The sequence below is a fragment of the Natator depressus genome, chromosome 8, assembly GCF_965152275.1.
Source record: "Natator depressus isolate rNatDep1 chromosome 8, rNatDep2.hap1, whole genome shotgun sequence".
Taxonomy (NCBI): domain Eukaryota; kingdom Metazoa; phylum Chordata; order Testudines; family Cheloniidae; genus Natator; species Natator depressus.
The window spans coordinates 104,793,234-104,809,250 of NC_134241.1; the positions used below are offsets into that span (position 1 = coordinate 104,793,234).

The 16,017-nt window shown below is 49.5% G+C and overlaps 1 protein-coding gene across 3 annotated transcripts in view; it reads right to left on the reverse strand.

The window, feature by feature from the left end:
• The window catches only part of DMAP1 (DNA methyltransferase 1 associated protein 1), a 50,078-nt gene that overhangs the window by 9,902 nt on the left and 24,159 nt on the right, over positions 1-16,017 (reverse strand). For all 3 annotated transcript variants that reach the window (XM_074962339.1, XM_074962338.1, XM_074962340.1), the window contains exons 7-8: positions 15,647-15,832; positions 12,751-12,822 (exon numbers count right to left, since the gene is read on the reverse strand). In XM_074962339.1, the coding sequence (XP_074818440.1) occupies positions 12,751-12,822; positions 15,647-15,832 (258 nt within the window). The remainder of the gene's footprint in view (positions 1-12,750; positions 12,823-15,646; positions 15,833-16,017) is intronic.

The following is a 16,017-nucleotide window of genomic DNA, read 5'->3' on the forward strand; positions in this document are numbered from 1 at the left end:
TTGTAAAGGTTAGTCAGGCCTCACCAATCTTTTGGACTCTTTCAGGAAGTCAACAAGGATGTGGACAAGGGGGATCCAGTGGATATAATGTACTTGGATTTTCAGAAAGCCTTTGACAAGGTCCCTTACCAATGGCTCTTAAGAAAACTAAGTAGCCATGGGATAAGAGGGAAGGACTTCTCATGGATCAGTAACTGGGTGAAAGACAGGAAACAAAAGGTAGGAAGAATTGGTCAGTTTTCACAGCAGAGAGCGGTAAATAGCAGGGTCCCCCTAGGGTCTGAACTGGGACCTGTGCTTTTCAACGTATTCATAAATGATCTAAAAAAAAAGGGGGTGAACAGCGAAGTAGCAAAATTTGCAGGCGATACAAAACTATTCAAGATCGTTAAGTCCAAAGCAGACTGCAAAGAGTTACAAAGGGATCTCACAAAACTGGGTGACTGGGCAACAAAATGGCAGATGAAATTCAAGACTGATAAGTGCCAAGTGATGCATACTGGCAAAAAATAATGCCAAAGATATCTATACGATCGGTTCTAAATGAGCTGTTACCACCCAAGAAAGAAAATACTGGAGTCACCAAGGATAGTTCTACACAAACTTCAGCTCAGCGAGCAGCAGTGGTCAAAAACAAAATGTTAGGAACTATTAGGAAAGGAACAGAACATAAAACAGAAAATATCACATCTCTGGAGTGCCCACCCCTCGAATACTGTGTCCAGTTCTGGTTGCTGCACCTCAAAAAGGATACAGTGGAACTGGAAAAGGTCCAGAGAAGGGCAACAAAAATGATCCAGGGCATGGAAAGGCTTCCATCCAAGGAGAGACTAAAAGGATTAAGGCTGTTCAGCTTAGAAAAGAGACGACTAAGGGGGGATATGACAGAGGTCTATAAAATCATGACCGGTGCGGAGAAAGTGAATAGAGAAGCGTTTTTTACGATACAAAAACCAGGAGACACCCAATGAAATTAGCAGGCAGCTGTTTAATATGAACAAGAGGAAGGACTTTTTCACACATTGCACAGCTAACCTGTGGAACTCATTGCCATGGGATGTTGTGAAGGCCAAAAGTACAACAACTGGAGAAGTTCCTGGAGGCTAGGGTTATTGATGGCTATTAGCCAAGAGGGTCAGGGATGTAACCGCATGCTCGGGGTGACCCTAAGCCTCTGGCTACCAGAAGCTAGGAGGAGAAGATGGGGTGGATCACTCCAGAATTGCCCTGTTCTATACACTCCCCCTGAAGCTCTGGTACAGGGCACTGTTGGAGACAGGGTACTGGGCTAGATGGACCACGTTCTGACCCAGTATGGCCGCTCTGATGTTCTTATGATCCTTCAATCATGAATCTACAGATCTGGCAGTGGGTCAGTCTGGAAGGAGGGCTCCAGTTGGGTGGCCTGGGGGCACTGGGTTTAAGGAACAGTTATATTTAACCATCTGGACATGAACAGAACCCTAATGAAGCCTGTAGAAGACACTCAATTGGAATGAGTTGCAAACCTCAGCGAGGATAAAAAATGCAGGGGAAGGGAACCTAGAGAGGTTAGAGACAGGAACTAACAGACTGAACAGTTACTACATGTAAGACAAAGCAATCCACAAACCCGTATCCTCTGGGAGGTGGGTGTAGCTGAGACACATGCTGTGGTCAGAGAGGTCCAACGCTGGACAGGAGTTTGCAGTGCTAGACGGCAGCTCAAAAGGCCAGTGTCACTTTGAGGCTGCATGCACCGAAGGGTCAGATCTCGGAGCTGGGAGGGGTCAGTCCCTCTTTCCGCAGCTCTGCGGGGTGTCCTGCAGGCCCCATGCTGCTGGAGAGACATCGGCCAACGGGAGGGAGCTCAGAAAAGAGCTACACAAATGATTAGGTGACATGGGGGAAAGGAAGATGAAAGGAGCCAAACACATCTCGTTCGTCTGGGAGACAACAAGCAGGGAACTACATTACAGCCGGCAAGTGTGTGACTAGTCTGAAAGCCAAGGAAGGAGAGGAATTATTCAGTGTGCTTCACACGGGCCCAACAAGGAGGGACAGGGAGGGCTGGCAGACTGCACAGCAGGAAGATGTTCCCAACCGCAGGACGGATGAAGCTGTAGAACAGAGGAAGTGGGGTATATCCCATCACTTGGGAGCTTTAAAACGAGGTGAGACAACTGGAAAACACTGTGTAGGGGCCAATCCCCCCCAGGGAGATGGGCTGGAAGATCTAAGAGGTCTTTGTGACCCCCAGCTCCCACGACAGGAAGTGTTTACGGGGAACCCATCGCCGAGGAATTGCAATTCTTTCCCTCTGTTTTCTCTCTCAACACATTGTTCTGTAGCTACGTATTTTCCACCTCACTGGAGCCCTGGGCACCAGGCCTCAGCCTTACCTCTAAGGCCTGCACTGGGGCCACCATCTCTCTAGCCAAGACAGGACTCCTCTGCAAGCCTGCCACACCCATGCTGAGCTCCACGCCAGCTGGCTGCATCCTGACCCAGGCAGTCCCACAGGATAGCTGTCACCCCACAGGGCAGCCCTGGCCTGGCTGGTTGCTAGGGACATGCCATCAGGAGCAGGGGCTTTTCTATAAGCAGCAACCTGGTGCCCTATCAGCAGCTCCGCTGACTGTTCTGGCAAGGCCTTCGGCTGTAACTACACACGCTCCTGGCCAGAGGGTGCCTGGGAGCACTCAGCACCTTCTCGCTGTCAAGCTCTTCAGTCAAAGCTATTGGGGGGCTAGAGGGTGGGGGCAGGGATGGGGGGCACCAGTGGACCCAGACCTCCCTGAAAAAGGTGCGGAACGGCAGCACAAGAGGAAGAGGGCTGTTTGGGTTTGCTTTGGCTAAAAACACATCAATGAAGCTTCCCTTTAATTCTGGGGGAGGATCTGCTCTGTGAACAGGAAGGCTTCATCGGCTTCTCAAAGCAAGAGTATATTTTAATTTTACCATCATTAAGAAAATGTTATGATTTATGTGGCTGCTGTCGAACTAATATCTTTAAAATTTAGCTGGCTAAGCCAATTCATCTTTAAGACTGATGAAGGTTGATTGCTCTCTATGCAAAATGTATTAAAACTAAATGAGGAGTCTATTACTCACACGCCGCTGATAATCTGTTAGGTCGGCTCCGTTAGCTATGCTATCTCCTAGCAGGGGGAAGCACTGGTGCCCGGCGTGAAGGCGAGGGGAAACATGCATCAGCCAGCCCTGGTTTGGGCTTAAACAGCCATGGATTTTAAGCAGACACTGCTTTGTGAGAACTGCATCACCCAAAACAATCCGGAAGGCCAAAGGGAGACGGCAGCACTCCCACCAAGCGCTAGTGACCAGGAGACATGCTGAGGTTGAGGACAAAGGGACAGGTGTCAGTCTGGCTCGCTGTTGAGCCTGCAGCGATAGGGTCAAACCCCGCTCCAGGTCTTGGATTTGTGCCCAGTCGTGAGAGGTGCATCTTTAACCCGAATCTGCAGACCCCACAGGTCCCAGCATGCAATGCTGCATCCCGAATTGGAGAGCTGGGCTGCTTGGCTCACAGTAGAGCACTGCATGCTGGGATATGTGGTGTCTGAAGATCACACCTGTATTAAAGAGGACGGTGCTGAGCGGCAATCAGCAGGCCTGGCCCTCGAGCTCCTAGTGAGTTACCAATGTGGCCCCGGGCTGAGCAAGGCTTGGGCACCCCCACTGCAGAACACGGACGAGAAGTATCTCCCTACTCGAGTTTAAAGGAAGAATTCCCAGAGAGCAACGACAGCTTTCTAGGTGAGTGCAGTTGCCCTTTTCGTTCCCTCTTCAGAGGAAGCGGTTCTTGTTATTTATTATTTGTAAAGTCCCCCTATCACAACAGCTGGGAATAGATTGCTCTAGTCACAAAACTGATTAGCTGGGATTTTGGAGGTTAATATATTTTGGATGCTTTCCTCCTGACAGCATCTCCTTATAGCTCTTTTAGCAACACAGCCCATGCTTATAATTACACCAGCACCGCTTTTGATTTAAGGACTGCAATTCTTTGTCCTTGCTATAAACAACCTGTGCTAAGCGCATGAACTGGGTGTATCAAGAGAAAAATAAAAAAAGGGCAACACACCAACGTGTCACTCAAAGCCGCGCAGCTACAGTACCCACACCTCCCAAGACGGAAACAAGGGCGCTTGGCCTAAGCCCCCAACTGCTGGGCAGGCAATGCGCCTGGCCCGGGAGCTGCCTACTCACCATCGCAGGAGGGCATGCTGGGCAGTAAGTGGGTTATGCAACGAACAGAGAGAACCAAGATCACTTTCGTAGTCCAGGTCCTTGCTGGAGCAGTCCCTTGAGTTGGTGGGGGAGAGGCCTGTCCAAACCTGGGCACTGAAAGACTTTGACCTTGGTCTCAAAGCTGAGCACCTGAGGGCAACAGAGTCACGTGCGCCTCGATTTAGGGCCGAGCCACACCTACCCAGAAACTCACGGATTCACGCCGATTACTGCGAGACCTACTGCAGATTAACGAATTTTGCCAATTAGTGATGAAACACACAAAACATGGTAACAAAGAGGCAAGGACGCAGCCTGGCAAAACAGACTCGGTTCATTTGAGTTTTCTGCGTCGTTTAGTTTTCCCAATTTATGATAATACGTCAGAGCAGACCAGTAAACTTCCTGGAGTATCGCTTGGAGGAGTAATGAAGTCTTAGTAACACGAGACCTCACCACAGAGTGCCCAGGGATTACATCGGTGCTGGGAAGTGGTTACAGACTGCTGTCTGCTGGGGGTCTGTACAGAGAATTAACAAGTTTACGGATTAACAAGGAAGGACTCCGCGCGGTCCTGCTCAGGATGATTATACCATATTGGATGCTCTGCCATTGCCTGCTATAAACTTAGGACTTTTGTTATGAATCTGCCATTTTCAGAACCTCATAAAACTTTCTCAAAAACTCGACTTCTGGGGCTGAAATTTCCATGCTTGATCTCTCACTAAAATGGTTTTGGTTTGTTTTTTAAAGTTTGAGTAGCATTTATTAAGTCATTTCACACAAGTTGTTCCCTGTTTTAATTCAATATTAGGACACACTTTTCCTCACGCTGAGTTTTGCCATTATAAACCTTCAGCATTGCTTGCCCTGAGGACTATGCCCTTCTACCATTTTGCAAAGTAAGTTACAAGCATTTAAAGATTCAGTTGTGTGCACCCACGCTCGTAATGCTGACAGACACTGGGCCCTCGTTAGCACTGCAGCTGGCCTCTACAACGAAGGTTTTCAATGCAGAAAACTTTCTCCGTAGCCAGCTTTCAGTGTGAGAATGAGTTCTGCGAAACGTCTTTCTACTCCTGCAGAGCCTGGAGGTTTGCAGGAGGAGGGAGACCAAAGCTGCACATGCGTAATGCTCTTTTGTTCTGGGTGGCATAGGAGGTGGTGTAAGGGCAGCCTCTCCCATGGGGTGCAGGAGCAGGTAGCTCCCTCTCTCCCACAGCTTGAAGGAACCACAGGAGGAATCTAGCAAATCTGGAATTTTAAACAGGGAAATTAAAATACAAAAATGTACAATTATGGGACTGAGCATTTAAACTCAAGAAGGGAGGAAATGAAGACTGAATGTGCAATCTGACCTTGGCCTCCTCATGTGCATACATTATAAGGTTTTAATTAAACAATCACATTCTATTTCTCAAATAAAATGACACTTTTTCCCCCCGTTCTGATCCACCGTGCAGAATCCTGTCGTTCTGCACAGTGATGTGGATGAGCCAGAACAACAGAGTTCAGGAAGGTCATTTAAATGATGAGACAACAGCAAACATACTTGAATGTCATTTGTACTATCTGTTGGCACACAGGATAGTTTACAATTAAATTACAGTATGAACTCTCAGTAGCTACGCATCAGTATCGGTGATGCTCAGTACAATACCACCTGGGGTAAATAGGCTACTATTCAATATACGAATGTTCTTAGAAACAAACCTGTGAGTGCTGATTTATGGAAATGATTATTTTACAGTTTCCTTGACTTGAAGGTAAACCTATTGCTAACTTTCAAATCAGCCGTGAAAAGGTACAAATTCTGTACACCATAAATTCTTCTAGGAAGTGACAGAAAAGGTTTTACTAGCGAGATTTCCTTTCAGAGATTGCAAAATCTTTCTCAAGGGTGAGAGAGAGACTCGGAACCAAGGAAAGAAGAAGTTAGCTCAGCTTCCAAATAACAGATATGGAAAAAAACAAGAAATAAAAAAATCCCTTTGAGATGGAGGACACTGTGTTGCCCTGATACATGGTTTGAGTAACTACAATCAATTAGAAAACTGCGCTAGTGTACTATCTCCAAAGGAAATGTTTTGTTTCAACGTACAATATTTCTGGTGACTACATTATTAACAAAGGATGCTTTATAAATAACTCACCGTGTACCCCAAAATGGAGGGAAGAGATGTAGACTACATGATGATAACTTACGGTAAGAATAAAAATATACAGTACAAGATGCTACAGACTTGTAGCAAAGGTTGAAACAAAGCCATCATTATCTGAGAAATAATGTGATCATGACGCGAAAGACTGTATGACAATGGATGTGCACAATAGGATTACAGCTGGACACTCAGCCTTAACTTGGGCAATTCTTGACCTCAGCACAGGAACTGCCAGACTGGATCAGGCCACTGATCCACTAGTCCAGTATCCCGTCTCTGACCCGGGTTGGTACCTGATGCTTCAGAGGCAGGCACAACAAATCTTGCAGTCGGATGTTATGGAATAAACGACTGATATTCTCCCTAACCATGTCAGGGACAGACCCTGCTAGTTCTAGACTGCCTGACCCTGAAGCAGGAATGTGTATATCAATTCCATGTTGTTTTAATCCTTGCTATTGTAACTCTGCATGATCTCATTATCCACATAACATTCAACCCTTTTCGTATTTCCTTTTAGCAATTTTAAATTGCCTGCCTTTCAATTTCATTGACTGCCCCCCTTGCTCTTGTATTCTGAGCAAAGATGGACAGAAGAACTTGCTCTACCTTCTCTAGCCCATTCAATATTTTGTATCCCTTTATCTATCACCTCTACAAAAAAAAAAAAAAAAAAACCCTCCCAAATTTTCCACTCCTTATTGTGACATTCAGGTACGTTTTAGATACATACAGGTATTAAGAATGCATGCACACATCCACACATCCCTTACTAGTTATACTATATATAAATATTACTCCTGGGGGAATTCTGCGTCACTGCGCACGCACAGAACTCATGTCTCCCGCAGATTTCTTTGCTTCCCCGCAGAAAAATGACTTTCTGACAGGGAAGCAAAGGGAAGCTGCAAGAGCAGTCACACACCACTCCCTAGCTGCGCAGGTACATGGTTTCAGGCACCCAGAACAGCTGGCAGAGATGTAAATCACCTCAGGGCTGGGAACACCCCGGCCAGTGGCTTCGACCCTGAGCCGTGATCAGCTGCTAGTCCCAGCTGGGCTGGAGGCGGGAGAAGACAGGACTTCCTCTTCCCCTGCAAGGAATGGCTGGGTCTGTGTCAGACCCACCCCCAGAATCCTCCCCCAGCTGCAGGAAGCTCAGCATCCTCCCCAGCCTCCTGCCCCCATCACTCCTCAGATGCGTGGGGAGGGGTGACTGTATGGGGAGCTGCTCCCCCATCCACCCAACCCCCGGGGCATCCGGACTTCCCATACACAGACACCCTTGCCAAGCCTCACCCCATACACCCAGAAACCCCCCTCCATACCCAAACCCCACCCCATTGAACCTCAACCCCTGCATCTGGAGCCCCCTGCCTCTGGGCCCCCATCCCTGCACCCAGACCACCCCACAGTGAGCTCCCTGCACTCAACCTCCCACCCTGACGAGCTCCATCCCCCTGCACCCAGACCCACCCTGCTGAGACCTCCACACCCAGACCCCTGCACTGAGCCCCAACCACCTTCACCTGGAAGCCCCTGAACAGTCCCATCGCCCCTGCACCTGGAACCCCCCTCCCCACAAGCCTCTGTGCATCCAGATCTCCCCCACACCTAGACCCTTCACTGAGCTGCCTGCACCCAGACTGTCCCACACAAAACCATCTCATCCCACACCTGGATCCCCCCACTCAGAGCCCCCCCACACTTGGATCCTGCCTGGTTGAACCTACCTGCCCCACACGTGGTGCGTCTGGCGCAGCGGGGCAGGGCCCAAGGGTGTTTCTGGGACAGGCCCAGGCCTTGTGCTGTGTCAGGATCGGGTACAGCATCACCACTGAATCCGTGTCCCTGGGGTGGGGGTGGGGAGGCTGCAGGGTGATCTTCCACCTTTGTGTAGCCAGTGGCCTGTGCTCCCCACTGCCATGCTGGAGCCTCTGCATTTATTTACTAACAAATAAAACTTGCAGAATTTTAGAATATTGTGCGCAGAATTTTAAATTTTTTTGGCGCAAAATGCCCTCAGGAGTAATATAATACACCCACTGGCACATTCCACAGGCATGAATTTGGATCAACCTGCATAACTTGCTCAGGCCCTCACCACTCATGGGTAATGTGAACACCACAAATTCAAACCAACACCCCATCATAGCACTAGGTCCATCCTGCATTTTTCCCCTATGAAGAGTAATGTCTTGTACCGAAGTCCACTGCGGCATGCAGCCAGGATTTGCACCCAGTGATTTCCCTACAGCAGAGGTGCTAGGAGAAGCGACAGGAACATTTCAGCTATCTGATCCATAGGACGTTTCAGACTTGGAAACATATGCTTTCCTGCCTGATACGGATGTGCTGATTACCATCAGCTTATCTTACCAAGATGCCTCGGAGTGCAATCAATACTAAACAAATAAATTATTAATTGCTTCAAGTAATTAAATTTATCAAATCCAAATAAATATAACTGATATTTTATGTCGCTGCTTTCCAAGCCCAGGCTCTGAAGGGACAATATTGATCAAGGGAGGGGAGACAGATGTTTCACATGTTAGCAGCTGATGAGGTCTGGGTTTGCATTAATGTCATGCAAGGAGCAGAGTCAAGAGCCTCTGATGGAGAGTAAACAGGCAGCGTGCTTGGCCATTTAATTGTGGGTCAGATCAAATATGAAGAATAAACATTATAAAAGACATGCATACAAACCCCCTCCCCCTGCCCCGATCTTTCACGGGAAGCCTCATTCATCTTGGAGCTGTGGCAGAAACCCAACCCCTGCCCCCAAAGAAAAAAAAGCAACCACAGTAAATTGTAACTCATTAATCAGTGCTAAGAAAATGCTCAGCTGGCTAGTAAATATTTAAAAGCCAGTGAGGGCGAATATTTGAATCAATGGGAACTAAAGCTGTGTTCAAAGTTTTTCTTCCCCTATTTCTTTTTTAATTGGCCTGACCGGCAATTTGTCTACAAGATTCTAGTTAGCGGGTAGCAAGTCAGCTTGCTGGCTGGAAGCCTCGTTTGGAGGGAAGTGCCCGGCTGTGAACTAAACGAGTGAGCTCGAGAGTCCCTCAGAGCATTCTGCGGATCTGAGCGCTCAGAGAACTCCTTTTCATCCCAGGGTTTTGCTTTATCCCCAAAGGAGACAACACTTAATTCTTTCTCTTCCAGCCAGCTGGCCCCCCCCCACACACACACTTAACAACAGGACAATAGCACCAACTCAGTCCCCCAGCACGGGGACAGGGCTGTACGCTCCCACCCTTCCTCCTAGCCCGTGGCCAAGTGCTCTGTTACCGCGGGGGCCCGCTGCCGCATTAAAACAACTCCTCGTCATTCCTAGACAAAACCGTTATCGTGGAGTTAAGGCTGAGAGCACAGATAAACAATTTAGGGTAAAATACATGACAGAGATGTTGTAATTATCCCCAAACCAAGCACAATAAACCCAGGAAATTCAGAGTTAGAGGTTAAGCTTGAAAGCAATCCAAACCCACTAAGGTATGGAAATGCAGTTACGACACCCAAACCACCTTAACTCTGCCCTGCAGCGACACCATGTAATAACTATATGATTAGGATTAAGGCTTGTTAGTGCTTTGGGGCATGGAAAAGAGTCCAAGGATTTTTAAAGGCACATTCTAGTTTTTCTTCTCTTTTCTCTCATAGCGTCGCACCCCCAACCCCCAGTTTCCTTCCCTCCTGTCTTCCCACTTCTCCCTGCACACGCACCCCACCCATGCCTCGTTTCCTCTGCAGCCTAAAATCCCCCTCCGAGGAATTCACAACGAATCGCCCTTTTTCAAAATGTCCACCCGGTTCCAGTTGTTCTCAATGGGACTGATGCTACAGGCTGCCCTCAGTTAGGACACCCTCTTTTAACATGGCCACTGACTCCATGCTACCCTCATTCAGGATGGTAGCTCCAGACACCAGGAAACAGCAAGAAACTCTGTGAGGAGCAGGTGACAGGAGACCATCTCTGCCAATGGCCTCCATCCCACTGAGAACAATAGGGGCTTGCAGCCAGTGTGAATGAAGGCAGCTTGTGGGATTCCCTGATGATTATTCTTCAGCCTCTGCAGACGGAGAAACGATCAGCTATGAAGAATAATGGCAATAAGTGAACACTGATCCTAAAACAAATGTCTTTATATGCAGGTGATGCACAAGATTTCAGTGAGCTTCAACTAGATGGGAAGTTTGAAAAGTCTGTGTCATTCTATTATTACGAACACTAAAGACAAATCAAATCCAACACTGGAGACTTATGTTCTTCAAGGACCAGGTTAACATTAATTTTAAGTAACTAAACAATTAGTTTCAATTAACGGATGAATTCTAAGCAATCCGTTCTACAGCCAAAAAGTAAGTGCTGTCATTTTGAGGAGGATCAGGGGCATTTTTCATACAAAACAAAGAAGTTGAATCCCTGCTCTGAGTGCAAAATTCAACTTAGCCTTAACTGTGGAGTAGCAACTGGTGCCTAATAAAACATAACATAAAAGATACATCTGACTGTAAACAACAATACCTAGGTCTGATACAGCTCTTCTCACAGAACCCTGTAGGAGCAGCCAGGCTTACCAAGCAAGAGGACTGGGTGAAGGGAGAGACCACAGGGGCAAATCCCTTACACCCAGCCTTGCCAGTAAATACTGGAGCCTTGAGTGCTTTGTACAAACGCTGCCCCTCACACCAGAGCGGCTGCTCCCCCTTGTCATGTTCATGCTGTGGGGTGTGTCCAGGGCCTGGCTGAGAGCGGTGTACAGAGCAGAGAACACAAACCCCCAGGTCAGCAGAATTTGCAATTCCACGTTCATGCTGCTTAGCACTGTTACAGTGCCTTACAGGTTCGACCGCGCCGCACACACGTCAGCTCGTGAATCCTCAGCCCTCCCAAGCGAGGGGGGTGAGTCCCTTAGCCCCATTTTACACGTAGGAAAACTCAACCAAAGAGGTTCAAGTGAGTGGGCGAAGGCAGCAAAGGGAGTCCGTTTCAGAGCCAGAATCAGGACTCAGAAATGCCCAATTCCCACGTTCCGCCCCTTTACCTTGACAGCCCTGCCCTCCCTATCCAGCCGGAGCCCACAGCACCCGTTGCCATTCATGTGGGCCTCCCATCCGGCTATTTGGCCTGAAGAAAATGGCTGGCTCTGCCAGATGGTTCTGTCACCAACATGGTGTTGCTCAGCTTTGCTTCCAGTTAAAAAAAAATCCAGCCACCCCTTATTTGTTTTCAAAATCCAGCTCAATCTCCATAAATGACTCTATTTATCTCGGTGCCGGAGAACGCATCTGCCGCGTCTCCATGAATCTTCACACATGTATCGCCGCCCCGAGCCCATGTACCAGAGACTGTGACCACCCGACTGCGACCACCCGACTGCATTGCAAAGCTGAGGGCAGTGGCGGCTCCTCAAGAAATGGGATCCCCACAGCTTGCACGCCCCTCAGTAGCCTGCCTGAGCAAAGCCACAGCTAACACACACACAGCCCCTGGGCGCTGGCACAATTCCCCAGAGACTGCGCTCTGCTTCCCCATGCATTTCGTGCAGGGGCTGAACATCTCCTGACATCCCCTGGAGCAGACCAGAAAATTTACCAGGCTAGACAAAGTATCTGCTTGCCCTCACCATGACGACAATAAAGTAACTAAGGGTGTTTTTTACTTGCCTATACAAAAAGATGCTCTTTTCCCAGCAAATGGGATTTTGTAAGGCTGATATCGAGGCCCCTGCGAACAGTCAGTCACACAGGTGGGTTACCTGGATCACTACTCCCCAGCCTCGTGCTAGGAGAGAGATGTCGACTCTTGCACATAAAACAATGCCAGGGTTTATTACTTCTTTACCCTGAGGGGAAAACAGGCATCTGGAGCTTTTCGAACCAATATTTAGTGAAGTTAAAAAAAATTGTGTACCTGTGACAGACCAACATGTGCAAGGCACAACAGGAGAATCTGCCCTCAAAGGCATCTCACAGCAAGGCAGCAACATCTGCACTCTAGGAGGCGTACTCCATTCGGCTGCAGGCTCTGTTTGGGCCAGGCAGCTCCCCTGGGCTGTGCTGGGCGGGTCTGACTGCTCAGGGGACGGCGACCAGTGACGAGACACCGGCAGGGTCAGGCGTTCGCATACAAGAGGGCCTTTGACTTTATAAAGTAAAGCAGAGCTGGCCTAGAGCTCAAACACAGCCAGCGTTCCTGGCTACAGCCCACACTGCTGCTGGAGACCAGACTCTGCTTATGTTAGAGGCAAGATCTTGATTTTCCACAGCTGTAAAAGGAGAACAGATAGGAGCAGAGAGACAGGGAGAAAGATATTAACAGCGGCCCCAAAGGGCCAGGGCAGCAGCCTACCCTCTGGCTCCGCAGCGTGACACCTGCAGATTTGAAGTCGGGAAACTTGATGCCAGCAGTCTCAGGAACAGCCTGAAAGAGATTGAGACAGGATGTGTTGACGGAGGAAACGCATGGGGTGACACAGAGGCTATCTGAAGGGGAAACACCATTTCCTGACACACAGCCACCTGCCAGAGCTGAGGGAAAGGAAAATCCCAAGCAAACCCCATAGAAACCACTGAGGAAAATACTCAGCTCCAAGACACCTTTGGAAAACACAAAGCCACCTTTGTGCAATGCTTCACACTGAGTCAGCCAACCACCACAGAGGGCGTGAACCCCAACCAACGCACCTCCAGTGGGTGAATGTGGCCATATGACCCGGGTCTAATTTAAGGCCCAACTCAGCAGCTGAAGGCACTCAGCCCTCACAGGATCTGGCCTTTCCACTGCAAGCCTTATGGGGCAGAAGCCAGGCATTCTATGATTTGTACAGCTCCGAGCACCCTCATGTGGCCCCCTATATAATAAGGACTGTTCTCCTTGATTGAGGCCTGCATTTTACTATGTATTAAGCCACTCATTTGCAGCTTTCCCTTTCCCTCCTCACGCTCTGACCACAGCTTGCCTCTCTGTATTGCTTGGAAGGTGCTCACTGATGAGCAGGGCACCCGATTTAGCAGGAGAGGTTTGGTTGGGTTTTTTTTTAAATGCAACTGTGGAGAATGCTGTGCGACTGATCAGAGCATTCAGTGACCTGCCTTTTTAAACGACAACTATGCCAACCTGAAGACATTAGTGGGAATAAAATCCCTGCAAGATCCTTTCATGTTGGGCTTTCACCCTTTCTGCCCCAGTGACAAGCTCCAGAGCTGTATTCTACTTTCCGTAAACTCCCCCTAAAGTTTCAGATGGAGAAATCTCTCTTCTCTCCCTTGAAAGTCACCAGGATATTGAGTCACTTCCATCGACAGCAGCCACATTTCTATGCTGGAGAGAACTGCGTTTCACAAGCAGGTGCGTGATCCCCAGACACACAATCTGCTAGGCCCTCTGGGGTGAACGAGTGCCACGGAATCACTAAGGCTCGATGGGAAATACACCTGTAGGATATGATCTGGTGGTTTGTGTGCTCTCCCTGCCAACCATGTCTCTCTCCTGCTCGCTCGTATGCTCACCCAGAGGAAAAGCCATCTCAAAGTCCTGGCTGCCCCCGCCACGCAATCAGTCACGCTGCTCTCTGACCTCATTTCTCAGAGGCTCTCCGGTTTGCTCTTGCTGCTGTTCCTGGATTGAGACTGCAAGGACAGCAACTCAGCTCCCCGGGTTTCCTGCTAGCAGCCACCACCCGAGTCAGACCTCGCAATGTGCTGCACAATGCACCTCACCTCTTGCCCCTGCCCGGCCAGCCAGCGCCGTGCTGCGTGGGCAACGGCCTGCCAGGCAGCAACGGCACTCACAGCTAGCCCTGAGCGGGAGTATTTGACCCAATAACTGGGTGACACACAGGCCAAATAATCAATCCCTAAAGGCCCCAGGCACTGTTGTTTCTAAATGTCGTTTCTAAATACAGGGGTGGCCAAAGCGTGTCCCAGGGGCCAAACAAACCCATCGAGGTGTACCAGCCACTTTCATCTTTGGTAGGTACAGCCTACAGCTTGGATTCTGATCGGAGCACAGTGGGTGGGGGACCTGTAGTGTCCAGAGCACACTCCAGACAATGTGCCCTGCTCCATTTCACGCAGTGTGGCCCTCAACCAGGCACCCTGGGGCAGCGGGGATAAAACCAGGTCTCTTGCTCAGCCGAGTCGGCTCTGACTGCGCTGAGTGCATAAGCAATTAACGGGGTTCTCCTGCCTCGCACGCCTGTACAAGCTGTAAACGCTTCAACCTCAATTGACTCTTTGGTAAATGATTTTCCTTTGTTGGAACGATGCTGATGCAGCTCTCGATTCAAATTCTTAGTTAAAATGCAATTTTTGTTAACGTTTCCCTGCTAGAGTCGGTAATTGACTCCTAATGGACTCTGTCATGGTTGAAATGACGCTCGTGTAACAACAGAAACCGCCTCCCTGCCTGCCCTGCCGCACCTACCTGGGCACGTACACGCAGCCAGACACCGACCCACAGCCGCCACTCAGGGGGACACAGACCAAACCAGCTGGGAGCTTTAAATGCCTTTGATGCCATTTCCCATCACCATCCCTGTTCTGCTCCCACCACTTCCGGGTTCTCTCCCCTCGAACGCAGGATGCTCGGGCAGTGGGCGAGCTGTGCTCTGCCAGCCCAGGGAAGCTCACACCACAGTGCCCTGGCTTTTCAGGTCACTTTATTCATGGCCCAGAGACCCCCTTTTTGGAGCAAGAAGGTGCCTGGCGAGTAGCTGGGCAAGCACCATGAAGCAACAACAGCCAGCAGTGCCCTTCTCCTCCCTCCATCCACCCCTGCTTCAGCTAGACGAGAACAGTCCTGGCTGCAGACAGCGGGGCAGCAATTCCCAGCCATCGGGTGGCTTGGCTAGCTGGCACCATGTTCAGTGCGATTTCATAATTCAAGTAACCCCTAGCATTTTACAAACATGAACTGATTCAGCATCAGGGCCCCTCCTGGGAGTAGAGTAAGTAGCATCACCCCCATCCTACCTGGGGAAACTGAGGCACAAAGCGGGGGAGCCAACTGCCCAAAGCCACAGAGCAGGTCAATGGCAGAGCTGAATTGAAACCCGCAAATCTGGGCTCCCTAGTTTCTAGACCACATTGCTACCGAAAATATACCTGTCTTTGGGCCCAGACAGCAGCCTCCCCCTGCCCCAGCTGAAGCCCAGCACCTGGCACTGGCAGGACGAGACCGGTCCTGGGAGGAGAACTCAGGGAATAAATGTTACCCAGTGACAGCAAAGACAAGAAATGTTTACAGGCTTCTCTGTCTCCTTCTTCTGGGGCAGCTTCTTCTTGGGAGCCTTGCGCTCCGCTCGCCTCTGCTCGGTGGTGGTGTCGGCAGCGGTGATGAGTTTCTGCAGGTCTTGGGTTCTCTTCTCTCTCTCTTTCTTCCTGGCTTCAATTTTCCGGAGCTCCTGGATCAGATATTCCTCTTCTGCCACCTGCCGGCCAGAGCGAGGAAAGGCGGTTAGAGCAGCCGAGGGAGCAAAGCAAGGCAAGGGGGCCACCTACCGACAGCAGCTCTGCTCCCACGCCCGTCCCCACACTGGCCCTGCACCCAGGTTTTAGCTTCCTTGCCTTACCCAGCCCAGGCACCCAACACTGCAATTCCAGGAGGCATTCAGGG